Raw genomic sequence first — 27,112 nt, forward strand, 5'->3', positions numbered from 1 at the left:
TATCATATATAATGTATTAATTATAAATAATATATTTAACAAACAATACACATGCATTAAAAATAACTAATATACCATTTATATTAACATTATATAAGTATTATTTGATTATATTAAATATAACTAAATGTTATATTAATAGCTTGTTATTATATATCATTTATACATTATAGAAATATATATAGCACAGAAGGGCTTAAGATAAATAATAGTCCCCTGATGTATCATGTCCTACCCCTACCCCACTCTCCAGAAGCAACATCTTTGAACCCTTTGGGGAATTTTTCTGGTGTGCATATCCCTACCAGTAGACTTTCTTATCAATTCTAGACTTTATTTATGTACAGATGGGGTCTCGCTATGTTGTCTAGGTTGGTCTTGAACTCCTGGCCATCCTCCTTCCTCGGCCTCCCAAAGTGCTGGGATTATAGGCATGACCCACCACTTCCAGACCTAGACATCCTGTTTTAAACAAGTGGGAAGATGAATGAGTGTGTTAAAATTCTCGATGAATTCCTGGTTTCAGCAATAAATAATTTCTAGAGCACTTGCTATGTGGAAGACACAGTTCTAAGCGTTTTGGATGTATTAGACATTTAATTACAAACTGGATTGCAAGGATTAACAATAAAAAGCAGGAAGGCAAAGACAATGCTCGATCTTCCCGGTCAAAAACCATTACTGGTAACCGGCAGTAAAAACGGATAGCTCAGAGGCACTGAAATTGCCACCGGCTCCTTTAATTCTCCATAGCGGATGGGTGGGGCCAAGTCCACCCACATTAAAGAGGCTGAGGGCTCCCACCGCCCCCACCCCGCCCGCGGCGCGGAGCCAGAGCTGAGGCCACGTGACGACGAAACAGACGGCACTCTGGCTTTCCCGGAGCAGTCTCTATGGTATTCTTCCCAGCCCACCCGTCCCTTTGGTAGCGACAGTCACGTGACAGACTCTGGGTTTACGGCAGGTGCCCACGTGATCCTGGCCTGCAGTCGGGTGGCTGCGGTGAGGTACCTGGGTTCCTGAAGGGCGGGCGGTTAGGTTTTAACCACCGTCGCCGTCGGCGGACTCTCCTGAGCTGCCGGGCTAGGAAACAACGGCTCAGCTGAGGCGTTCACCGCTTAGTGCCTACGGCAAGGGTCAGCTCCGCCTTCGCGGTCCCCACCTCTTTGCGGGTGAAGTTACCTTTGGGTTTCGAGACCTTGGGGCCTGAGGCCCAAACTTGGGACGAACCCTTAGCCCACCTCTCTTTTCCTGTCATTCTCCAACTCTTACTTTGTACCACCGAATCACTTGGCCTTTGAGCTAGCCAGCGCGGCCGTGCTTTGAGGCCAGGTTCGGGGCGATAAAGGTAACCGTGGGGAAGGCGGCCCCCCAGTGGACAAAGGCTGAGGCAAGAATAGAGCAGTCCTGAGGGCCGTAGGCTATGAGAATAGGCGGTTGAGGGGTGAACAAGAAAACAAACAAACAAACAACAACAACAGCCCCCCCCCCCACAAAGAGTACTGAAGATTTAGAAGGGACTGGAAAAGACTTGTTGCGCAATGGAGGAATCTGACTCCGAGAAAAAGATGGAGAAAGAAAATCTGGGGCCGAGAATGGATCCTCCTCTAGGGGAACCGGAAGGATCGCTTGGGTGGGTGAAGGGTATTATGCCAAACCTGGAAGTGGGGGTGTTCTAATTGAAGAGAGTATTGTGAATTAGAAAACTTCTCCCCACCCCACAATGATAAATTGCTTCGATATACCAGTAGTGTTGATCGGTGGTATGTTTTTGACAACAGGATAAACTGGAAAGCAAATTGGTGCTACCTGGGCAGAAACAACCCTTGGGATTGGGCAAATATTCCTGGTGGTGGTGCTGGGGGCGTGTTCTAATTACAGCAGTTGGGTTGGTTTGAATTATCAGTAAAGGAGATTTCCTGTCACCAGTTTGGGGATAGACTAGGAAGATTTGCATTTCCAGGTCAGAGACCAGTGGTTTTGAGGGTGCTTTCTGTGCCAGTTTGTACCTGAATTTGAGACTTGTGTTATATGTACCTGTGGCTGTGATGAGTGAAATAGGGGTTGGAAGGACAGCTGAAGGACTAAAAAGATGCTTCTAGATTTTAACATTAGGAGGCTGAATGTTTTTACAAATAGAGGATATTAAATATTCAATCTTCAAATAGAGGATATTCAATATACTCTTTTTAGAAATAGAGGATATTGTTTGATTCATTAAAGCAGCTGCGTTGCTTTAAGATGATGAAAAATTGAATCTTGAATTTTAATGGCTCATTTGTATTCCTAAATAAATCTTCCTAGGTGCTATCTCTTGAGCTTCTAATTAGGAGATAGGAAGCATAAACACAGTTTTATAATTTAGGAAAATGGGGCCTCTATTCATCTGAGGTCCCCCACACAACTGTACTCAGCTGTTGTACTGAACATGCTTTTTTGTACCTCCATGTTTATTTATATTTCATTAATTTCAATTTCTAAGGGAATTGGATCATGGAAACTGTCTTTTGGTTTATATCTGCAGGTGGGTGCTACCAAATACAGCCATGAAGAAAAAGGTAAGACTGTTAGATACATCAAAACTATGAAGGTAAAGGTAAGAAGTTGATATTCAGGAACTTTGTGATATATATATACACCACCTTTTCTGGACTATTGTAGGAGCCTTCTATGTGGTCTCTGTGACTCTCTTCCCCTTTTATGCAGTGAGATTTAATTTTTCTAATATGGGAATCTGACTGAGTCATCCACAAACTTAAGAACCTTTAGTAACTTCTCGAAGCCCATGGAATAAAATCCAAATGGCTTCATGGCCCTTTAAAAATCTGTTACTGACCAAACCCTCTGCCACACGTATGCACCCTATCACAGCCATACAGAATTTACTTTTTTCCAGATTTACAAATCAGTTTGTACTTTGTGTAAGCCATATTCCACACACCATCCAGGCCTCTGTCTGCACATTTATTTTTAACCTAACTCAAATGTTACCACTAAAAGGTCTTATGTGAAGTCTTTAGATGGAATTGGACACACCTTCCTTTGTGCTCTCATGGTATTGTGTCCCACATTGGGGTTTAGGCAAAATTGCTAAGAGTGTAGTTCAAGCTAATTTCTTAACCTTTTGGGGCTTCAGTTTCTTCATTTGTAAAATGGTAGTAATAATATTAACTGTATCATAGGATTGTTGTGACGTTTAAATGAGTAAATGCCTGTAGAACACTTCGATCAGTATCTAACATGATTAGCTTTGGTCTTTCATAAGATACTGAAAGAGGTACATTTTATAAATTAAAAACCAAAGGAAATATATTTAGCCTTAGCTTCATCTAATAATTCAGTTCTGTAACTGCAGTTTGCTAAGGCAATGTTCTTGATGAGCCTGTCCGAAGTCGCTTTCATCGAAAATGCCTAAATATACCAGAAATTTCTACATGAATAAGAACAAAAATTAGCTTGATTTAATCATTCTGCATCGTATACATATATCAAAACTCTCATAGTAACCCTAAATATATACAATTATTGTTTTTCCATTAAAATTTTAAAGAACACAAGCAAACTTTTTGTGGCAACTTTAGACTGGCTCAGCAGTGACATTTCCTTAGTAAGATAAAGTTACATAAATTGTTAGATTAAATCAAGCGTAAGTATAGTATATTTTCATCAATACTCCTTATATTTGTAATTAGAAATTTTTATGAAATATCATGGTATTGAAGGTAGAACATAAATTCCCTTCATTTGAAAAGCAAGGTGAGGCTGGGCACAGTGGGTCATGCCTGTAATCCCAGCACTGTGGAAGGCTGAAACTGATAGATTACTTGAGCTCAGGAGTCCATGATGAGACTGGCCAACATGGCAAAACCCTGTCTGTACTAAATATACAAAAAACATTAGCCAGGCGTGGTGGTGCAAGCCTGTAATCCCAGCTACTCAGGTGGGGTGCCTGAGGCATGAGAATCACTTGAACCAGGGAGGCGGAGGTTGCAGTGAGCCAAGATCATGTCTTTGCACTTCAGCCTGGATGATAAAGAAAGACTTGGTCTCAAAAAAAAAAAAAAAAAAAGAAAAAGAAAAAGAAAAGCAAGGCAATTAGAACTATATTTCATAAATTCTAGATGTGAAAGGACTCTCCAAAGTCACTTTACTAAATTCCCTTTTAGTACGAGAGTATATAGCATCTTTGACAAGGTCTCTCTGTGTGAGATGCTGACATTCACAGGAAGGCTGCTTACCTTCATGAGGCTACTTTTCCCTTAGACAGTTCTCACTGTCAGATACTCTCTCGCTTTATATATTTGTTTTCATAACTTGCTTGTTCTTTTGATGTACATGCTTTGAGCATCTGTTATATGTTAGGCATTGGAGGTACCAGGGGACTCTGCCCTTCAGGACCTTACAGTCTTCTGAGAGAGAGACAGACCCCCACAAAATAAGTGATTGCAATGCGTCATAGTCTTTGTAAGGAAATAACAGTGCCATCGCAGGACAGAAGACACTTGAATCAGCCTAGAGCATTAGACTCAGAAAAGCTTCTTGAGAAAATGATTACTGAACCAAGTCTTGAAGGATAACTGCAATTTAGCTGAAAGAAGAAAGGAGAATAGACAGTTAACTGTCAGAGAGTACTGCATGAAACAATGGCACAGATGCAGGACCTCCCAGAGGACTGGGAACAGTCAGAGGGACTACCAGCAGTTCAGTTAAGTGTGGCTGTAAGCTGAAAGTTCCAGGCGAAGAGCAACACGAGATGAGGGATGAGAAGTAAATAGACTAGATCAAGGAAGGTCTTATATGTAGTCTCAGGACTTCCTCCTGCAGGCCATGGGAAGCTTTTGAGAAGAAAAAGGAGGGACAGAGTAATAAATGGAACAAGAGCATAGAGGTAAATGGAAGGGATGAAATCAAGGGCAGAGGTGGCAAGGTTGACCTTGAGCAAAAGGAGGAAGAACTTTCAGTTATATTGCAATCCTTTGCTAGGTAATTCCATTAATAAAACATTGAATTATGAGAGAACAGTGTTTAGTTTCTTCTAATATGGTATTTCTCTACTCTGTTTCTGAACATATTAACAGTACATGTTAATAGCATAAATTCAGTGTAATTCTCTCACCTAAAAGGATGTTTGTCCTGTGATAGGTAAGTGCCTGGTTCCTGGAATTCTAAGTATCTCTGCATTCACCATTGGTTGAGAAGAGTTTAGTTCTAAATATCTACACCAGGTTGTTGGTACTGTCATTTCGGGAAAACGTCAAATCCAGGAGACAAATAAATCCCTTTAGACTTGATTTGCTCTAGATTGCTAACTTTTTTCCTTTCTTTTTCCCTACTTTGTCCTTAGGTGCTGTTGATGGGTAAAAGTGGGTCTGGTAAGACCAGCATGAGGTCTATTATCTTTGCAAATTATATTGCCAGAGACACACGTCGCCTTGGCGCAACAAGTAAGATGTTTTATCTTATTGTAAAGTCAGGTGATCTTAACTATTAATAATCTGCATAACACACTTGGTTGCAGTAGCTTGGGGATGCAGAGAGGTTGAGGGATTTGTTATGGAGCATGTTTACGCTTTTTGCGTTCGTTCTCAGAGAGGCGTGGCCTAATTCCAGTTAACTACTGTTTTCTCTCTTGGGGGAGGTTCTTTTCTTTCTAGGTTGTTTATGAAGTAGATTGCCCTTGTCCAACTTTTTGCTTATCCTGCTGTTTCTTAAGCAAGCATTGTTTGTTCGTCTTGGGGGGGAGAATATTTTTAACTGTTATACAAAGGGAAATCCGTAAGTATTAACAAGCATAACAGTAAAATATTCTAAGATTTTTTTAAAGCAGTAGTTATGCCTTGTCGTCGTTAAAAGGTAAATTACGGTGGTGGGAAGGAAAGAGGTTAACCTGGTTGGTACTCTGCTACTTCTTTTCCTGGATACACATAGATGATCTGATTAGAGTTTTGGCTCTGACTTGGGGAATATGTTATTGCCTTTTATAGTTTGAGTGTTAGAATAGACTAATTGGGCTGCCATGGACAGTGAATGTAGGATCCTGGGAGAGCCCTTCTGTCTCTGGGTTGGACTGCCATTTCATTCTGCAGCATCCAAGCATTTCTGGATTCTGCCTTAGTCCCTGATTTTTAGGAGCAGGCCATCCATTACTCTATACAGTTTCTGAAGTTTCAAGAACAACAACATTTTTAAAACACATTATGTTTCAGACCCTAGGAAATAAAGGAGAAGAAACCTCATTTCTGTTCTTATGGTGCTTGGAGTGTAAGTGTAGACTTTCATAATTGGGGCAACTTTGATGACTAGAAAACTGATTCTTGAATGTATTTTTTTTTTTTTTTTTTTTTTTTTTTTACATGGAGTCTTGTGCTCTTTTGCCCAGGCTGGAGTGCAGTGATGCAGTCCTACCTCCTGGGTTCAAGCGATTCTTATGCCTCAGCCTCATGAGTACCTGGGATTACAGGCACCCACAATCACACCTGGCTAATTTTTGTATTTTCATCAGAGACAGGTTTCACCATGTTGGCCAGGCTGATCTCTAACTCTGGACCTCAAATGGTCTGCCCACCTTGGCCTCCCAAAGTGCTGGGATTATAGATGTGAGCCATCGTGCCTGGCCTATTTCCCGTTTTTTTCTGTTAGCTTATTCTCTTTCTGTTCTCTTAAGCCTCTAAAAATATTTGAAGATAGTCAGTGTCTCAGTTTGTCCTAGCCATCTCTTGCCTCACAAATCTTTTTTTTTTTTTTTTTTTTTTTTTTTTTTTTTTTTTTTTTTTTTTTTGAGACTGAGTCTTGCTCCGTCATCCGGGCTGGAGTGCAGTGGTATGATCTCGGCTCACTGCAACCTCCACCTCCTGGTTCAAGGGATTCTCCTGCCTTAGCCTCCCAAGTAGCTGGGACTACAGGTGTGTACCACCACATCCAGCTAATTTTTTTATTTTTAGCACAGATGGGGTTTCACCATGTTGGCCAGGCTTGGTCTCGAAATCCTGACCTCAGATGATCCTCCTGCCTCGCCTCAGCCTCCCAAAGTGTTTGGACTGTAGGTGTGAGCCAACATGCCTGGCCATCTTGCCTCACAAATCTTGTCTTCTTTAAGTCAAACATGTCCAATTCTTCCATCTATTTCTCATTTGACATATTTTGAAACATTTTTAAGGACACGTTCAACTTGTCTACATTTTTCTTAAGGTACCGAGACTTGAATGCAGGTAGAGTCTGATCACTACAGAGTGGGGTTATCACATCTCTTATCCTGGACATTACATTGCTGTTAGCATGGTCTAATACGTATCTTCCTTTTTTGTAGTAACTTTTATTATGCAGAGTCTTACTAAAAAACCCAATTCCCTTTCATATGTGTTGTCATTAAAACACATGCTCTTCTGGCTCTTGTGTAGTTACTATTTTGAACCAAAGAATAAATGCTTATTTCTATTAAGTAATTTAGTTTTGTTTGTTTTAGCCCATCATATGTTCCTGTACCCTTTGTTTGTTAACTGTGAAATCCAGAACAAGTCCAATCTCTTTTTTTCCTTTATCCATTAAAAAAGGGATTGGATCTTATTTTCATTTTAGCTACTGATTCTCTTATCTGATATATTAGCTATCTTTCCTAACTCTAATATCTGATATATTAGCTGTCTTTACTAACTCCATGCAGTTTGTACATTGGATGAATATCTCATCTAGTTTTCATCCAAGTTATAGGTCAAAAGTTTTGGTCAGGATAATGTCCTATGGCCTGTCATGCCTCTATAATTGACATCTGTGACTCCTGCCTCTGGAAAGTCTACCTGTCCAAACTTCTGTCTGTCTTGATTTAATAGATTAAAATTCTGTTTCTATCAAGCTAAATATCTGGGCCTAATTACCCTGATGGTTTCAGTAGATTAGAGAAAGCTAACAGTTATGGAACAACTGTTATTTGTCAGACTTTTGTGTACTCTTTTATTTACTTTAGTTCTGATGTTAACTTCATTTTATTAGAGAATAAAAAAGGAAGTACAACTTAGAAGTTAATATCACTCCCCTAGGAAGTGTTAGAGCTGGAATGTCAATCTATGCTCTTCCTTTATTTCTTATGCTACATTCTGTCTAGCTTACCTTCTGCTAACAATTCCTGGTCGACTTACTTTTCTTTCTGTTTTAAATTCTGCACACTTTGAAGCACCTTTTTCTAGTCCAATTGCTGTTGCTGTTCTTATATAGCTGATCGGCAGAGTTGACTAACCCTGAGTCCAGAGAATAGTGTTGCAACCAATATTTCAGAGCTATTCAAACTGCTTAAGATAGTTTTGACATAACCTAGCAATCTTATTGTAAACAGAACTTTGCAAATTATGTGAACCCTATACATTAAGGCAAACCATTTATTCAGCGAGTACTTTTTGGAACTTTTTGTGTAGCAGGCATGAAGAACATGACAGAGCTCTTGGCCTTAATATCTCAAGTGGGACCTTTATTACTAATACTTTGTTGGTAATTATTATATCTCCTTACAGGTAGTGAAAGTATACTTTAAAATATTATGTTGGTCTTAAGGCTTTAGGATATCATCATTAGCTTCTCATTGCTAAAGAAATACCTGGGTTCTATTGCTAAACTTGTCATTTAGTTTGTCATTGCTAAAGAAATACCTGGGTTTTATTGCTAAACTAATGGACAAGTTCAATATAGTGCATTGCTTTTTACTTGATAGTCCTCTTTATGTAGTTGCTGATTTTCTTTAAAAGTAGTAAGAGTACTTCTAAAATATTACATTGACTTTAATGTTTTAGTGTTTTTCTAGTTTCTCATTGCTGAAAATAGTCCAGTTTTATTTTGTTAAACTTAGAGCCTACTGTGTTTTGAAATTTGAAGTAAGAATACATGATGGTGATATTATTAATTTATTAGGGGGCTGCTAAATGTATTTGTTGGAATAGTAAACTTGTCAATAAAAATTTTTATGAAGTATTTTAGTCTCAAACACTGTTGACGGCTCCAAAATTTCCTACCTTCTCAAAATTCTCTGTTCCCTTGGCTTTTATTTAATGCTCTATTACCCTGGTTTTCTTCCTTTATCTTTAATCATCCCATCCCTCTTTAAAAAAAAAAATCTTTATAATAGTATTTTCTTCTTTCTGCCCCGTAAGTGTGTGTCATTCCCCAAAGCTCTGTTCTTGGTTCTTTTTAGTTGTTCTTGTGACAGTAGGGTAGGAAGACTAGGAGAGCTAGAAGGCCATATGTGAAAGATGTGAGACTAAAGAGGGAAGCAGGAAATGGGAAGTTAGATCATAAAATGTCTTGTAAGCCAAGTTAGGTAGTCGGAACTGAGGGTAGAGAGAGTTTTAAACAGAAGAGCAATATTTTACAGGTCCCAGGGATTAGAGAAATGTTTGTTTTTGTTTGTTTGTTTTTAAAAAGCAACATGAACAGATTTATATTTTATTATTTTTAATTTTCAGTTTTAATTACAAAAGTAGTACTTGTGAAAAATTCAAACGTTACAGATGCGTAAAAAGCTTCTTTTCTCCCTCACTCTCAGGCCTGCTTCCTAGGGACAACCACAATTAGTAGTTTTGAGGTTATCCTTCCGTCCCTTTCTTTTCTGGATGTATACATTCATGCATATGCAGAGAGACATGGTTTTTTACTGTTTAAAGAAGAATTGAATAAAAATCTGCATTTTGGAGAGATCACTCTATCTGTAATATGGAGGAAAGATAGGCTGGAGGGAGGCAAAGCTAGAAACAGGTTGATAAGTTTGGAAACTATTTTAGTAGACCAGGTAAGAGATGATGGGGGCTTGATTTTGGCTAGGATGGTGATAGTGGATGTGGTGAGAAGCAAATGGATTTGAGATCTATTTAAGAGGTAGAGTCAACGGGACTATCTGGTAGATTTAGGGAGAATGAGGAGGAAAAAAAGTGGACTGAAGGATGAAACTGAGCTTTTGGCTAAGGCAACTGGTTGAATTCACTGAGATAGAGAAGACTGAAAGAGGAATAGATTTTGTAGGAAGAAAGGGGAGTTGATGAGTTATGTATACTTCGATACATTGAGTTTGGGATACTTGTGGTTTATTCAAATGGAGATTTTTAATATACGTCAGAAAGGTAGGAGATAAATCTGTCCTAGAGATACCTATTTCTGAGTCATCAGTGTTCAAATGGTAAATAAAATAATACGAATAGGCTAGTTTGCCTTGGGGAAGGTGGCCACAGATGGAGTCCTGAAGAATTCCAACATTTAAGGGACAGAAAGAAGAATAGGAGTTGTAAGGGAGGATCTGCCAGAGAAGTTGTAGGTATAATATCAGAGACCAAGAGAAGAGAATTTTTTGAGAAGAAGAGAGTAGTCAACAGTGTCATGCTGCAGAAAGTAAGACAAGGACTAAAAAGTCCACTGGATTTGGTTATGGGGCCATTGGTCACTTGATGAGAATAATTTCTGTGATATGGGAGTAGAAACCTGATTTCTATCCCATGTGCCCCATGTCTAAACAGTCACTGAATCCTGTCACTTCTTTTGTTATTGTCTTTCCCTTTCTCAGTAGCACTTCTTTCCATTTTTTTTTTAGTACTAGACCGTATACATAGTCTTCAAATTAATAGCAGTTTGAGCACCTACTCTCTCGTAGACTCTGTTGGAAATACAAAGACATGTAAGATATGATTCCTTTTCCAAGGAGGGGGAAGTAAAGGGGAGAAGGGAAGTAGTTTGAGCACCTACTACGTGCCAGGCACTTTATGTATGATAACTCATTGAATCCTCATAGTAATCCTGTGAGGTCAATGCTATGCCTTGCCCCCCCTTCTTTTTTAATTGAAGAGGAAACTAATACTCAGAGCTTAAGTGACTTGCCCAAGGTCACACAGAGAGGTAGAGCTGATATTTGAATGAAGATTTGTTTGACTACAAAGCCGACGCTTTTTGAAATAATGCTCTGCTGCTTATGATTTAGTTTATAAGAAGATAAAATTGCACAAAAGTTAGATAGCAGTCAATTTAAGCAACAGCTTTGAGATAGTCATAGAAGAAATATCACTGGTTGATTGATTATCACAAATTGTATAGATAATAATTCCTAGACTTTGATAAATTTTCAGGATAAAATCTTTCATTACTCCTTGGGATTTTTAGTGCCTGGCAGAGAGTAGATGCTTAATAAATGTTTGAATGAATTCAGAGGGAGAAATGACGGTAAGTGGGGGTAGCCAGGCAGGGCTTTTAGAGGAGGTGGGATTTAGGCTGAGTCTTAAAAGATGAATATATTTTTAAAGAAAGATGGGGAGGGCTTTCCAGGTAGATAAACAGAGTAGGTGAAGAATACAGGGGAGGGAAGTATAACTCAGAGGTCGCAAACAGGCAGCCTGTATCCTGGATAAGGCCTGTAGATGTGTTTTGTTTGGCCCATGTGATGGTTTCTAAAAATGGGAATTAGTTATCAACATGTAAAAGTTTTCATAAAAATCTGGATTTCCCACTACTGCTGAAAAACCTAAAGATCTGGTAACCTCTCCATTCCTGCATGGCAAATGAACAAGACCTTAGTAAATGCTGCTCACTCTGCTATTGTATTGGGTAGATGTTTACCCTCCATATGCGGACAGCTTTGCTCATATACATTTACTGACCTGGCCCCTGTTAGCAAGTTTGCGACCCCTGGTGTAAAGTATTTTGGGGGTTGGGGAGGTAGTGGGGTTTGGGAGTACTGTGAATAAACCAAATTGGGCTGGAGTGAAAGGTTTTTTTAATGTGGATCATTGGGGAATGTTTAGGTAGATTGGAAGCCAAATTGTGAAGGACCTTGAATGCCTCCCATAGGCATGGAGGAGCCATTGAAAGTGTTTTGAATGGGAATGGGGAGTGACATGTTCAAAGTGGTGTTAAGAAGATGAGCCTGGTAGTAGTAGCCTGTAGGATGAAGTATAAGTAAGGCTTTTTAGTGGGGAGGTCAGTTATGGAGTTATTGTAGTAGTGTAGACATGAGATGATAAGGGGGCTTCCTTAATGTTTGTGGTGGGTTATAAAATAAGGAATGGAATTGAGAGAAATTACAAAGGACTAGCAATGTATTGAATGTGGATAGAGGAGTCAAAAGTGGGAAAAAAATTAGGGGCATTAACTGGAAAGGAAATCAATAGCTGGAGTTCGTTTGGTTATGTTTTATGTTTGGTTTTTGTTACTGTTTTTTAAATGTGTGTGTGGTGGGGGAAATTGGTGGGGGCAGGGGGAACAGGGAAGATCTATTAAATGGTATACATCTATTACATGTTGAAATTTTAACATTAGTATTATAATTGGAGATTGTTTCTACTCTAAGTACTAAACTACTAAAAAGTAAAACGACTTACATAAGAGCCAGTTCTGTAGCTCAGGGTAGTTTAGGTGCCCATCTTGCCACTAAACCACACTACTAAGCTGAAAATCACCTTCTTCTTGTGGCTTTGAGCATTTCACTCCACTTTGGTCCTTCTAAATTTTATGGGTTAGTGCTTTGCTTATTTTGAATTTCACGACACCTGCTATAATTACTAGTTTGTCATATTTGTCTTCCAGTTGATGTAGAACATTCTCATGTTCGATTTCTGGGAAACCTGGTATTGAACCTGTGGGATTGTGGTGGGTAAGTACCATCTGCTTACTTGTTTGTTAAGGCAATGTCAGTAATCACGGCATCTAGTATATCAGCATGGCGAATACACCTAGAGTAACTATCATTTATAATAGATTGGTTAGAAATTACTTCAAAATTGATACTTGAGTCAATAAAGATCTCTGACTTTTATGGAATTGTGAAAATGCCCTCTGTATGTGACGTATTTAAATAGCGCTAATCCAAGTTTCATCTAGGTATCTATAGGTTGGGATAGATTATCCCCTTTTGTGGAGGAATAAATTAAGTTTCTGTCTCAGGTAGCCCAGTGCTGAGTTCTTAGCTGTCACACCATACTACTTTGTTCTTAGTTACAATACTTGAATAATTTTCTCCAGTCAGTCTCAATACTGTAGATCAGATGCTGAGCACATGTTCTCTAGCTAAGTTACCTACTTTTTGGAAAAGTAAGAGTTAGCTCTTCCTTTTGTGAGAGAAGTATTCACCACATATTCCATGACAAATGTACACACACTGTGGATGTATGCTCACATTGCTTCCTACTCTGTGGCCATTGCATCTTTGTGCTGAAGGAGCATTGTGCACTGTACAGTGGATAGGAGCATAGGTTTTGGAGTTAGATTGGGGTTTGCACCTAAACTCTGTTAGCTGTGTTACCTTGGGTAGATCATTTAAACTCTCTGAGCCACAGTTTCTTCATCTGTACAGTAGTGAAGGCAATGGTACCAGCTCATAGGGTTGTTTTGATGATTAAGTTAGATGACTTATACAAAGTTGCATAGCAGAGTGCCTCACAAAATAAATAGATATTGTTAGCTCAGTGTTTCCCACCGCGTTGCATAGAGCCAGCCATAGAGTAGGCACTCAATGAATATTTGTTGAAAGAATAATGCAGTAGCTAAATACTCTATGAGAAAATGACTCCATTCCTGTTAGCAGACGGATCACTTAATACCCTAGCACCTATCTCCATACAAATTCTTCCTCATTATCATTGGTTCTAATTTTCTAATCCATGTCAAGAAATTAGTCCCTAGTCCCTTGCTTTTAGGCACTAAGATGTGATTATCTTCATTTTTACAGATAAGGCGGCTGAGGTCCAGGGAGATTATGATTCTACTAAGTTCACACAACTAATTAATAGCAAAGTGCAAGACTAGAACCTAGGTTCCTGATTTTTTTTCTCCTACTACAGGATGCTACTGTTTTCTGCTGGCCATCTGGTAATTGAGAACTTCCTGGAAAGCAGCACTTCACCTAAGGAGCAAATAGCGACATTCTGTTAAAAAATTACCATTGGAGTCGTTTTAATGTAGTTTAGAATATTTGACTGTTGAGTTATTCATTCAGCAAATTTTCATTGAGTACTTAACACTCTGTTAGAAGCCGAGAAACAACGAAGAATAGTAACAGACATGGAACTTCCTGTCTAGGGAAGTGAATGGTATTAATGAAAAACTCACACAAACAAGTGTAATAACTTGTGGTAAGTGTTAGAAATAAGGGAAATGCATTGGTATAAGAGCCTATGCTGAGTGGATTGACCTATCAGGAGGCCATGGGCAGTTTCTGTGAGGAAATATGGATTGAACTGAAATCTAAAGAGACAAGCAGGAGTTACCTAGATGAAGAGGTAGGGGGTAGCATCTGAGACAGCGTGAATAGCATGTGTAAAGGCCACATAGTGGCTAAACCTTGTGCCACTTGAGGAATTGAGAAAAAGTCAGTGTTAGAACATAAGGAGAGGGGCAGAGAAATGGATCTGGTACAGGAGGATCAAAAGGATCTGGTAAGAAACAGAAAAGGGGCTGCACCAAATGGTTGAGATGTTTTGCAAACTTATTTTGTTGGCTCAAGTTGTGGCTCAGGTTTTAAGGCCAGACTTATTTGTTATGATTTGCCCTTTAAATTAAAGCCTTAAAATTATCTTTCACATTGAGCAAGCTAACAAAAATAGGTCATAAGGAGGAGTAATTGAAGTTAGGATTTGCTTACTATAGATTTCTTTTTTCTACCAGGCAAGACACCTTCATGGAAAATTATTTCACTAGCCAACGGGACAACATATTCCGAAATGTGGAGGTTCTGATTTATGTCTTCGATGTGGAAAGCCGTGAACTGGAAAAGGACATGCACTATTACCAATCATGCCTGGAGGCCATTCTGCAGAACTCTCCAGATGCCAAAATATTTTGCTTGGTACACAAAATGGATCTGGTACAGGAGGATCAACGGGACCTGGTAAGAAACAGAAAAAGTGTTGCACCAAATGCTTGACATGCTTTTCAAACTTATTTTGTAGAGGTGTAGGTAAATTTGTATCATATTTTTGAGCAATAAAAGGTCAGCAGAAGTTTTCAAAATAAAGTTTTCTCATTTGCTTTAACAAAACACTCTTTTAAACACATTTTCAATGATAAGGGAAATATATTATTTATTAGTATATAGTTTTCAGAATTAGGTAAAGAGTCTGTCCAAGTGATCTCCTCACTAAGCAGCATTTATTTATTTTAAAAATATATTTGCTGCCCCAGTTTTATTGTGCTTCAAAGCAGGGAGCTATTGTCAAGGTTAAGACCCACTAGGAGTGAGATGAAGAGAGGTTGCTGCTTTCATTAGATTGACTTAGGAAACTGGTATGTACCAGTTCAAGTGCCAACCACAGTGTGTTAGGCACTATGCCACGTTCCTCATAATTGCACTAATATAGTAGATTTCTCTTTTCTGACATAGGAGTTAGTATACACAAATTTAAACCAGAGAAGACACAGTAGGGGATGATGTCACCAAAATAGTGAAGTAGGAGATACCAGTCTTCATCGCCCTACAAAAAAACAAATATAGATCGCTATCCACATACCAAAAGAGCCCCAAGAAGGCTCAAAGGCCCATTATAGAAAGGCATACTAGAATAGGTAAACTTCTGCTTAGCTGTGAGACTCCAGGACTGGCAAATCATGTAGTCTATCTTCAGTTTACTCAATATAAAATAAGAGGATTGGATTTTAAGGTCTAAGCTGAAAGAGAAGATCCTCCTCTATTTCTAAGGGTATAACACTAAGGAAAGCAGTTGTAGGCCATGCTTGTCATACAGAAGAATACAGTTTCTCTTTGAGTTGGAGTATAAGAATCTAAGGAAATCCTTTAATGAAAGGATTTTTTGGTCATAGCTGCAATAAGGAATACTTTTTTATATGACTGGTTACAGGATTGTCTCTACTGGCTATTCTAGTGTTTTGGTATTCATAGGTTAGCTTATAGGCTTTCAAAAACCATTTGAAGGGTTCCATATTTGACTCAGAAAACTGTTTTTGATTATTTAGTGTCTTTTTAGCTCTTTTTACCTCACCTTCTGTCATTAAGTATTAATTACTATTTAATACCTAATAACTAATACAGTTTTAATTCAGCAGAAAATTATGTATGTAGCTTGGGTCTTGAGTTTGTGAGGACCTTGTTATTGCTTTTGTTGCTCTTGCTGTTTTACTCTCATTTTCTTAAAAAATCACTTTATTTCCTAGCCAAAATTGCAGTAGAAAAACTTATAGCATTTCAATAAATGAGCTCCTTTAAATATTTACAAGTATTTTATTCACTTGTAATTTTGTGGTTTTTTAGTATTTTTATTTTATTTATTATTTCAATAGCTTTATGGTTATGTGTGGTTTTTGCTTACATGGATGAATTGTGCTGTGGTCAAGTCTGGGCTTTTAGTATATTCATCACTTGAATAGTGTACATTATACCCAATAGGTAATTTTTCTTTCCTCACCCCCCTCCTCCATTCCTCCCCATTTCTGTGTCTCCAGTGTCCAGTATACCACTCTGTATACCTTTGTGTACCCATAGCTTAGCTCCCACTTATAAGCGAGAACATGCACTATTTGGTTTTCCATTCCTGAGTTATAAACAGAGATACTTTGACTTCCTTTTTTCAATTTGGATCCCATTTATTTCTTTCTCTTGCCTGATTGCTCTGGCTAGGACTTGTAGGACGATGTTGAATAGAAGTGGTGAAAGTGTGGCTGGGTGCGGTGGCTCACTTCTATAATCCTAGCACTTTGGGAGGCCCAGGTGGGTGGATCACCTGAGGTCGGGAGTTCGAGACAAGCCTGACCAACATGGAGAAACCCTGTCTCTACTAATAATACAAAAATTAGCTACTCGAGAGGCTGAGGCATGAGAATTGCTTGAACCCGGGAGGTGGAGGTTACAGGGAGCTGAGATCACGCCATTGCACTCCAGCCTGGGTGACAGAGCAAAACTCCGTCTAAAAAAAAAAAGTGGTAAAAGTGGGTATAATTGTCTTTTTCCAGTTCTTAGGAGAAATGCTTTAATCTTTTCCCCATTCATTGTGATGTTGGCTATGGGTTTCTCATAAAGGGCTCTTATTATTATTTTTTATTATACTTTAAGTTCTGGAGTACATATGTAGAACGTGCAGGTTTGGTACATAGTTATAGACATGCCATGATGATTGGCTGCATCCATCACACCATCATCTACATTAGGTGTTTCTCCTAATGCTATCCCTCCCCTACTTCCCCAGCCCCCAACAGGCCCCGGGGTGTGATGTTCCCCTGCCTGTGTCCATGTGTTCTCATTGTTCAACACCCACTTATGAGTTAGACCATGCGGTGTTTGGTTTTCTGTTCTTGTGTCAGTTTGCTGAGAATGATGGTTTCCAGCTTTATCCATGTCCCTGCAAAGGACATGAACTGATCCTTTTTTATGGCTGCATAGCATTCCATGGTGTATATATGCCACATTTTCTTTATCCAGTCTATCATTGATGGGCATTTGAGTTGGTTCCAAGTCTTTGCTATTGTGAACAGTACTGCAATAAAATACATGTGCATGTGTTTTTATAATAGAATGATTTATAACCCTTTGGGTATATACTCAGTAATGGGATTGCTGAGTCAAATGGTATTTTTAGTTCTAGATCCTTGAGGAATCGCCACACTGTCTTCCACAATGGTTGAACTAATTTACACTCCCACCAACTATATAACAGTGTTCCTATTTCTCCACATCCTCTCCAGCATCTGTTTTTGCCTGACTTTTTAATGATCACCATTCTAACTGGCATGAGATGGTATCATTGTGGTTTTGATTTGCATTTCTCTAATGACCAGTGATGATGAGCTTTCTTTCATATGTTTGTTGGCTGCATAAATGTCTTGTTTTGAGAAGTGTCTGTTCATATCTTTTGCCCACTTTTTGATGGGGTTGTTTGTTTTTTTCCTGTAAATTTGTTTAAGTCTTTGTAGATTCTGGTTACTAGCCCTATGTCAGATGGGTAGATTGCAAAAATTTTCTCCCATTCTGTAGGTTGCCTGTTTACTCTGATGATAGTTTCTTTTGCTGTGCAGAAGCTCTTTAATTTAATTAGATCCCATTTTTCTATTTTGGCTTTTGTTGTCATTGCTTTTGGTGTTTTATTCATGAAGTCTTTGCCCATACCTATGTCCTGAATGGTATTGCTTAGGTTTTCTTCTACGGTTTTTATGGTTTTAGGTCTTATGTCTAAATCTTTAATCTGTCTTGAGTTAATTTTTGTATAAGGTGTAAGGAAGAGATCCAGTTTCAGCTATTTCCATATGGCTAGCCAGTTTTCCCAACACCATTTATTAAAGAGGGAATCCTTTCCCCGTTGATTGTTTTTGTCAGGTTTGTCAAAGATCAGATGGTTGTAGATGTGTGGCATTCTTTCTGAGGCCTCTGTTCTTTTCCATCAGTCTGTATATCTGTTTCTGTGACAGCACCATGCTGTTTTGATTACTGTAGTCTTATAGTATACTTTGAAGTCAAGTAGCATCATGCCTCTAGCTTTGTTCTTTTTTCTTAAGATTGTCTTGTCTATGCAGGATGTTCTTTGGTTCCACATGAAATTTAAGGTGTTTTTTTTCCCATTCTGTGAAGAAAGTCAATGGTAGCTTGATGGAGATAGCATTGAATCTACAGATTAGTTTGAGCAGTATGGCCAATTTCATGATATTGATTCTTCCTGTTCGTGAGCATGCAATGTTTTTCCATTTGTTTGTGCCCTCTCTTACTTCCTTAAACAGTGGTTTGTAGTTCTCCTTGAAAGTTTTATTCCTAAGTATTTAATTCTCTTTGTAGCCATTGTGAATGGGAGTTCACTTATGATTTGGCTCTCTGTTATTGGTGTAAAGGAATGCTTGTGATTTCTGCACATTGATTTTGTATCCTGAGGCTTTGCTGAAGTTGCTTATCAGGTTAAGGAGATTTTGGGCTGAGAAAATGGGGTCTTCTAAATATACGGTCATGTCATCTGCAGGTAGAGACAATTTGACTTCCTTTTTTCCTATTTCAATACCTATTTCTTTCTCTTTCCTGACTGCTCTGGCCAGAACTTCCAATACTATGTTGAATTGGAGTGGTGAGAGAGGGCATCTTTGTCTTGTGCCAGTTTTTAAAGGGAATGCTTCCAGTTTTTACCCATTCAGTATAATATTGGCTGTGGGCTTGTCATAAATAGCTTTTATTATTTTGAGATACATTCCATCGATACCTAGTTTATTGAGAGATATTAGCATGAAGGACTGTTGAATGTTGTCAAACGCCTTCTCTGTAGCTATGGAGATAATCATGTGGTTTTTGTCTTTGGTTCTGATTATGTAATGGATTACGTTTATTGATTTGCATATGTTGAACCAGCCTTGCATCCCAGGGATGAAGCCGACTTGATCGTGATGGATAAGCTTTTCGATGTGCTGCTAGATACGGTTTGGCAGTATTTTTTTTGAGGATTTTCACATCGATGTTCATCAGGGATATTGGCCTGAAATTTTCTTTTTTAGTTGTGTGTCTGCCGGGTTTTGGTATCAGGATGGTGTTGGCCTCACAAAATGAGTTAGGGAGGATTCCTTCTTTTTCTGTTGTTTGGAATAGTTTGAGAAGGAATGGTACCGGTTCCTCTTTGTACTGCTGGTAGAATTCGGCTATGAAACCATCTGGTCCTGGACTTTTTTTGGTTAGTAGGCTTTTAATTGCTGCCTCAATTTCAGAACTTGTTAAGTCTGTTCAGGGATTCAGCTTCTTCCTGGTTTAGTCTTGGGAGGGTGTAAGTGTCCAAGAATTTATCCAATTCTTCTGGATTTTCTGGTTTATTTGTGTAGAGGTGTTTATAGTATTCTCTGATGGTAGTTTGTATTTCTGTGGGATTGGTGGTGATACTGCCTTTATCATTTTTTATTGCATCTATTTGATTCTTCTCTTTTCTTATTAGTCTGGCTAGTGATCTATCTGTTTTGTTGATTTTTAAAAAATTTTCATTGTATTTTTTATTGCATTTTAGGTTTTGGGGTACATGTGAAGAACATTAAAGATTGTTGCATAGGTACACCCATGGCAATGTGATTTGCTGCCTTCCTCCCCATCACCTATATCTGGCATTTCTCCCCATGCTATCTCTCCCCAACTCTCCACCCACTGCTGTCGCTCCCCTGTTTCCCCCCAACAGACCCCAGTGTGTGATGCTCCCCTCCCTGTGTCTATGTGTTCTCATTGTTCAACACCCGCCTATGAGTGTTGATCTTTTAAAAGAAAAACAGCACCTGGATTCATTTATTTTTTGAAGGGTTTTTCATGTCTCTGTCTCCTTCAGTTCTGATCTTATTTATTTATTGTCTTCTGCTGGCTTTTGAATTTGTTTGCTGTTTGCTTCCTTAGGGTGTCAATTTTAGATCATTCCTGCTTTCTCTTGTGGGCATTTAGTGCTATAAACTTCCCTCTACACACTGCTTTAAATATGTCACAGAGATTCTGGTACATTGTGTCTTCATTCTCATTGGTTTTAAAGAATATATTTATTTCTGCCTTCATTTTGTTATTCCTCCAGTAGTCATTCAGGAGCAGGTTGTTCAGTTTTCGTATAGTTGTGTGGTTTTGAGTGAGTTTCTTAATTCTGAATTCTAATTTGATTGCACTGTTGTCTGAGAGACTGCATGTTATGATTTCCATTCTTTTGTATTTGCTGAGGAGTGTTTTACTTCATATCATGTGGTCAGTTTTACCCACAAAGGGAAGCCCATCAGACTCACAGCAGATCTCTCAGCAGAAACCCTACAAACCAGAAAAGAGTGGGGGCCAATATTCAACATTCTTAAAAGAATTTTCATCCCAGAATTTCACATTTAGCCAAACTAAGCTTCATAAGCCAAGGGAAAATAAAATCCTTTACAGACAAGCAAATGTTGTCATCACCAGGCCTGCCTTACCAGATCTCCTGAAGGAAGCACTAAACATGGAGAGGAGCAACCAGTACCAGCCACTGCAAAAACATACCAAATTGTAAAGACCATTGACACTATGAAAAAACTACATCAACTAACAGGCAAAATAACTAGCTAGCGTCATAATGGCAGGATCACACATAACAATATTAACTTTAAATGTAAATGAGCTAAATGCCCCAATTGAAAGACACAGACTGACAAATTGGATAGAGTCAAGACCCATTGGTGTGCTATATTCAAGAGACCCATCTCACTTGCAAAGACATACATTGGCTCAAAATAAAGGAATGGAGGAAGATATACCAAGCAAATGGAAGGCCAAAAAAAAAAAAAAAAAAAAGGCAGGGCGGTTACAATCCTAGTCTCTGATAAAACAGACTTTAAACTAACAAAGATCAAAAGAGACAAAGAAGGGCATTACATAATGGTAAAAGGATCAGTGCAACAAGAAGAGTTAACTGTCATAAATTTATATACACCCAATGCAGGAGCACTCAGATTCATAAAGCAAGTTCTTAGAGACCTACAAAGAGATTTAGACTCCCATACAATAATAGTGGGAGATTTTAACACCCCACTGTCAATATTAGACAGATCAACGAGAAAGAAAATTAACAAGGATATCCAGGACTTGAACTCAGCTCTGGTCCAAGCAGACCAAATAGACATCTACAGAACTCTCCATCCCAAATCAGCAGAATATACATTCTTCTCAGCACCACCTCTCACTTTTTCTAAAAACAGGCTCCTATTATTTTGAGGTATGTTTCTTCTGTGCCTAGTTTGTTGAAGGTTTTTTATCATAAGGTGATGCTGGGTTTTATTGAATGCTTTTTCTGCATCTATTGAGATGATCTTATGGTTTTTGTTTCTAATTCTGTTTATATGACGAATCCTGTTTATTTACTTGTGTATATTGAACCATGCTTGCATCCCTGGGATGAAACCCACTTGATCTTAGTGAATGGTCTCTTTGATGTGCTAGTAGATTAGGTTTGCTAATATTTAGTTGAAGATTTTTGCATTTATGTTCATCGAGTATATGGAATTGTAGCTTTCTCTTTTTTGTTATGTCCTTTCATGGCTTTGAGCTGCTTGTATTTGGATGTCTAAATTTCTGGCAAAACCAGGGAAGGGAAGTTTTCCTCAAACATTTCATCAAGTGGGTTTTCCAAACATTTTACTTTTTCGTCTCCCTCAGGAATACCTGTGATTCTTAGATTTGCATGTTTTATACCTAAATCTGTATTTACTGGAGACTTTGTTCATTTTTTTTAATTCCTTTTTAAAAACTTTTATCTGATTGGGTTAATTTGAAAGCCTTGTCTTCAAGCTCTGAAATTCTTCCCTGTACTTGGCCCAGTGATTTCTTTATATTGGTTTCTAACTTTCTCTTGAATATCATTTAGCAACCTAATAATTAACATTTTGAATTCTTTATCTGGCATTTCAAAGATTTCATTTTGGTTTGGATCTATCACTGGAGAGTTAGTGTGATTTTTTGGGGCTGTTGTAGAACTCTCTTTCTGCATGTTGCCAAAATCATTTTTCTGGTTCCTCCTCATTTGAGTAGACCATTTTCTCTTATTATTTTCAAATTTATTTCTTGTTTTACTGGGTTTTTAATTTTTTTCTCCCCTTGAGGATGTGACTTTAATGTGTATAATGTATGGTCATCCAGCTTTGGCTTTGGGTGCTTTCAGTGGCAAAGACTGTGCTTGAGCTCTTTGGTTGTAGAGAATCTTTGTTGTGCCATGGCTTTCTTAGCTACTGGTTGTAGTAGTAGTGTGCTGGGTGTGTGAAAAGGCTCGCTGTCTCCCATGGGCCAGAATGGCAGAGATCTCATGAAGCTTATCTCATTCCCCAGTGGTGTGCATTTTGTTAGTTTTTGTGAAAAATATACTGGGGAAAAAAATAAATGCACGCCACTGGGGAATTAGATAAGTTTCATGAGACCTCTGCCATTGAATAGTTCAGCCTTCATGCTAGTACAGGCGCCTACAGGTAAAAACCAGCTGCAGCTGAAGCAGGTGGGTATATGCAGTACCCCATTTGTGGGCAAAAGGCCCAGCCTTGACTGAGCTGGCTGGGGAGCTGTCAGTAAAATGTACTGAGGTCTTTGCAGGGGGACAGAAGGGAGCTACCTCAGCTCCTCTCTCAGGCCAACAGGAAAGCCATCTGCCTCCCCATCATGCCTTTGTTTTGGTGTTCTGGATATTCAGATCAGACAAGCATCTCTATCTATCTGTAGGAATGCTGACATTTTGTGTAAGAGGGATTGTGACTTCTTGTGCAAGCCTGAACCCAGAGGGCACTGCTCTTGTGGAGATGTAGTCATCCTGAAGTGCTCCAGAAAAACTGTCTACAGGCACACCCATGCTAAGTTCCTGGAAGAGAAGCCCCAGCTCTATCTGTAGTGGTGGGCAAGGGCGAGAAGTTTCCTTCTCTAGGTCCCTTTACGAGCACTGGAGCTGCCTGACTGCTGGGGTAGAACTGTAGTCTTTTCCCACTGAGGATGGCCTTGTACCTGTGACTCTGCTAAAGGAAATTTCCCACAAGTAGAAAGTTCTGGGACTCAAGACCTGCAGCCTGGTTTCTTTTGTCCCACAGGGTGCTCCCTTGATGTGGTGCACTCCCCGTTCCCTTAGGTGTGGCAGTCCCTGAGGGCCAGACTACTGTGAATCCTGTTGCTCATCTGGTCTAGTCACCCTGTAGGGTTTCAACACTCTAGGCTGTTGCTAGGGGAATATCTGCAAGGCATCCAGTGATGTGAAGACGCAAGGATTAAAGGTCCCTGACCAAAATGAAGTCTCACAATGGGTGCACATCCAGCATAGCACCCACTGCTATAGCTCAGGTCCATGGGGAAAGGGAAGGGACCTTGTGTGAGCAAGATAATGCCCTTGAGGAGTTCCTAAATCACAGTCCATTCTGGTACTTGTGTTCATGAGTGCAAAGAAGCCCTTTTTGAGCTTGGATACCAGCAGTCTGCTGCAAAGGCCAGAGAGGCTGAGAGCACTTCCACCTACCCTTTCCACAGATTACTAAGTCTCTCAGGGTTTGATCTCGACCCGCTTCTTATTACTTTCTTTTTCCTTTTTTGGTGTGTCACAGATTCTTTGACTGAACTCGCTGATAGGCTTCAGCACTCTCTGCTTAACATTCCATTTGTGTTATGATTACTTCCTGTAAATTTGGTTCTTCCTTCTGAGAATTGGTCACTGATACTTCTTATCAGCCAACTTAAGAAGCTCTCTGGTGCCTCAGGTTGTGGACAGGTCTGCAGGATGTGTAGTGGCTTAGGCTCTGCTCTTGAGCTTCAGAGGGGGACAATGTTAGGTGAATATGGACCAAGCTGCCCTGCCCTCTCGTCTCTCAGCAGTAGGTGTAAGCACAATCTATGATAAAGGTAGCAGGGGAATGACATAGATTCTGAAAGGTTTCCCTGGTCAAAAATAGCCTTAATGTGATGGCTTTCTCAAATCCCAGCTATAGTAGTAATGTACTCGGCACATGGATAGGCTCAAGGCCTCCTTATTAGCTGGGATGGTGTGGGTAAATGATGTTAGCTGAGGTTATGCAGAACGTTTCTCTTTCTTGAGTGGTGTGTTATTGTGTTAACAGATGTCGTAATGGGCTGTACCAGTTGGCCTCTAGCCAGGAGGTGGCGTTTGCAAGAGAGCCAATTGTGATGGTGGCTGTGGGATTTGTGTGTGGCTTATGATACCCAGGGGTAGTACTTGTGTCTCAGGCAATGGGCAGGGCCCAAAGTCCCTGCCTGTTGTGTTATGCTACCAAGGCAGGTGGAGGGGCAAAACCAGGTTGGGGCTGGGTCAAACAGATTTGCACTCTGGCTCCCCATGTGTAGGTACAAGTAGTGGTCCCAATGGGGCTTGGAGGGCAGTTCACTGGCCACTAGGGTAATGTTCCAGGGAGAAGCACAGCTGACTCTGCTGCACAAAAGAATCCACACTGGGAGGAGCAGTAGGTGTCAGTGAGACCCATCCAACTGCCACACTCTTGGCAAGGTAGGTCTCACACCCACCGTCTTCTGCGGGCAACAGCTAGCTGGGTCCCACGCAGTCTGTTCAGAATGCAAAACTGCCCCAGGCCACAAGTCTTCCTGCTGCCTGAGACAGAAACCATGCCTTTCAGGCCTCACTTCTCCTGTGTATTCATGAAGCTGGGGCACTTGGCTCCTGTTCCTGTGGCAAGAGCATACTTCCCACTCACCCCTCAGTTCTGGCCAAGGTAATGTATCCCCTCGAGAGATTAGAGTGCAAATCTCAGTTGGGAGCTTCTCCCAACCTATGACCACTGCCTAAGTTAGCTGTGAGGTTCCTCTATCAGGAATGGTTTCCTTCTGTCCCCAGTGGGGTTTCAGGGTACATGCAAAGTACTTCTCAATACCGCTCTTTTTTATATACTCCCCACTGTCACTAAATCAACTCCAGTGCTGGGTAGGGTTAAGGCATTCTCCTTTGGCCTGGCTCGCTCAGCTTCTCCATGGGAATGTGTATCAAGGAGACATTCTCTCCTGCTTTCATGCTCTGGAGACTCACAGTGGTCTGTCTGGCTCATGGTGTAGGTTGCTGCCCACCACTTCTTTCAAAGTGTCTAAAGTTTCTTTCAGTTTTTCTTTTGAGTTCCTGTGTTCCTTCTTGGATAAAAATTTACACTGTGGATCTCTACACCCTGCTCTTTCCAAGCAGCTGAGGCCCGCTAACAATGCCTCCAGTCTACCATCTTGGAAAAAATAAATCGCTTGTAATGTTGATTAATCATCTTATTTTCTAAATGTGTATATAAAGATTCCCAAAGATAGATTAATGTTCTTCAAGATACTTTAAGCTTAATTAAGAAAAGTATATTCTTTATTTTATTAAAAATATAGACTTAGAAGTTTTAAGGTAAAAATGGTTAGGGTTCTTTCTTAAATATCCATTTCAGCTTACGGTTGGTGCAAAAATAATTGCAATTTTGGACCATGAATTTTAAATCATTATAACTAGTCTCAAACACATCTTTATTAATCAAAATAGGAACCATTACAATCAACATATTTTTGCCAAGAAGAAACAAGTTTGTTTATTCCTGTAGCACAAAAAGCCATGCTTTGGGATTTGCAGACTCTTGGAAAGCATTTTCTGCATCCTGCTGGCTATGGAAGTGTTTTCCCTGCAAAAAGTTGTCAAGACACTTGAAGAAGTGGTAGTCGGTTGGCAAGAGGTAAGGTGAATATGGTGGATGAGGCAAAACTTCATAGCCCAATTCATTGTACTTTTGAAGTGTTGATTGTGCAGTGTGCAGTCAGGTGTTGTCATGGAGAATTGAGCCCTTTCTGTAACCATTGCCGGCCGTAGGCATTGCAGTTTTTGGTGCATCTCATTGATTTGCTGAGCATATTTATCATACGTAATGATTCTACCAGGATTTGGAAAGCTGTAGTGGATCAGACTGGCAGCAGACCACCAAACAGTGACCATGACTTTTTTGGTGCAAGTTTGGCTTTGGGAAGTGCTTTGGGGCTTCTTCTCAGTCTAACCACTGAGCCGATTGTCGCCAGTTGTATAAAATCTGCTATTCCATGCACATCCGAATCCAATTGAGAAATCATTTGTTGTTGTTGCATAGAATAAGAGAAGACAACACTTCAAAACGATTTTTTTTTTTTTTTTTTTTTTTGCTCAGCTCATGAGCAAACCTACTGAGCTTTTTCACCTTTCCAATTTGCTTCAAATGCTGAACAACCATAGAACAGTTGACATTGATTTCTTTGGCAACTACTTCTCATGTAGTTGTAAGAGGATCAGCTTTGATGATTGCTCTCAGTTATCGTTGTCAGCTTCTGATGGCCAGCCACTATGCTCCTCATCTTCAAGGCTCTTGTCTCCTTTGCAAAACATCTTGAACCACCACTGCACCATTCGTTCATTAGCAGTTTCTGAGCCAGATACATTGTTGATGTTCTGAGTTGTCTCTGCTGCTTTACGACCCATTTTGAACTCAAATAAGAAAATTGCTCGAATTTCCTTTTTGTCTAACATTATTTCCATAGTCTAAAATAAATATAAAATAAAACATAAAACAGCAAGGAATAAGTCATTAGCAAAAAAAAAAAAAAAACCATAAAGCGAGAAATGGACATTAAAATGATGTATAACATAACCACATTTACTTAATAATGTATTCCAACATCAAATGGCAAATTTCAACAGTACAAAAACAACAATTACTTTTGCACCAA

At 39.4% G+C, this 27,112-nt stretch overlaps 1 protein-coding gene across 8 annotated transcripts in view; it reads left to right on the plus strand.

The window, feature by feature from the left end:
• The first annotated feature begins 938 nt into the window (after positions 1-938).
• RRAGB (Ras related GTP binding B) overlaps positions 939-27,112 on the plus strand; it is a 44,478-nt gene continuing 18,304 nt past the window's right edge. Inside the window, exons 1-6 of one of the 8 annotated variants that reach the window (XM_010331891.3) lie at positions 939-1,633; positions 2,525-2,558; positions 5,345-5,444; positions 10,562-10,645; positions 12,544-12,610; positions 14,620-14,842. In XM_010331891.3, coding sequence (XP_010330193.1) covers positions 1,542-1,633; positions 2,525-2,558; positions 5,345-5,444; positions 10,562-10,645; positions 12,544-12,610; positions 14,620-14,842 — 600 coding nt within the window. In that variant the 5' untranslated portion in view covers positions 939-1,541. The remainder of the gene's footprint in view (positions 1,634-2,524; positions 2,559-5,344; positions 5,445-10,561; positions 10,646-12,543; positions 12,611-14,619; positions 14,843-27,112) is intronic. The other 7 variants (XM_003943998.4, XM_010331888.3, XM_010331889.3 and 4 more) reach the window with 7 other exon arrangements.

Source organism: Saimiri boliviensis, chromosome X (genome assembly GCF_048565385.1).
Source record: "Saimiri boliviensis isolate mSaiBol1 chromosome X, mSaiBol1.pri, whole genome shotgun sequence".
Lineage (NCBI taxonomy): Eukaryota > Metazoa > Chordata > Mammalia > Primates > Cebidae > Saimiri > Saimiri boliviensis.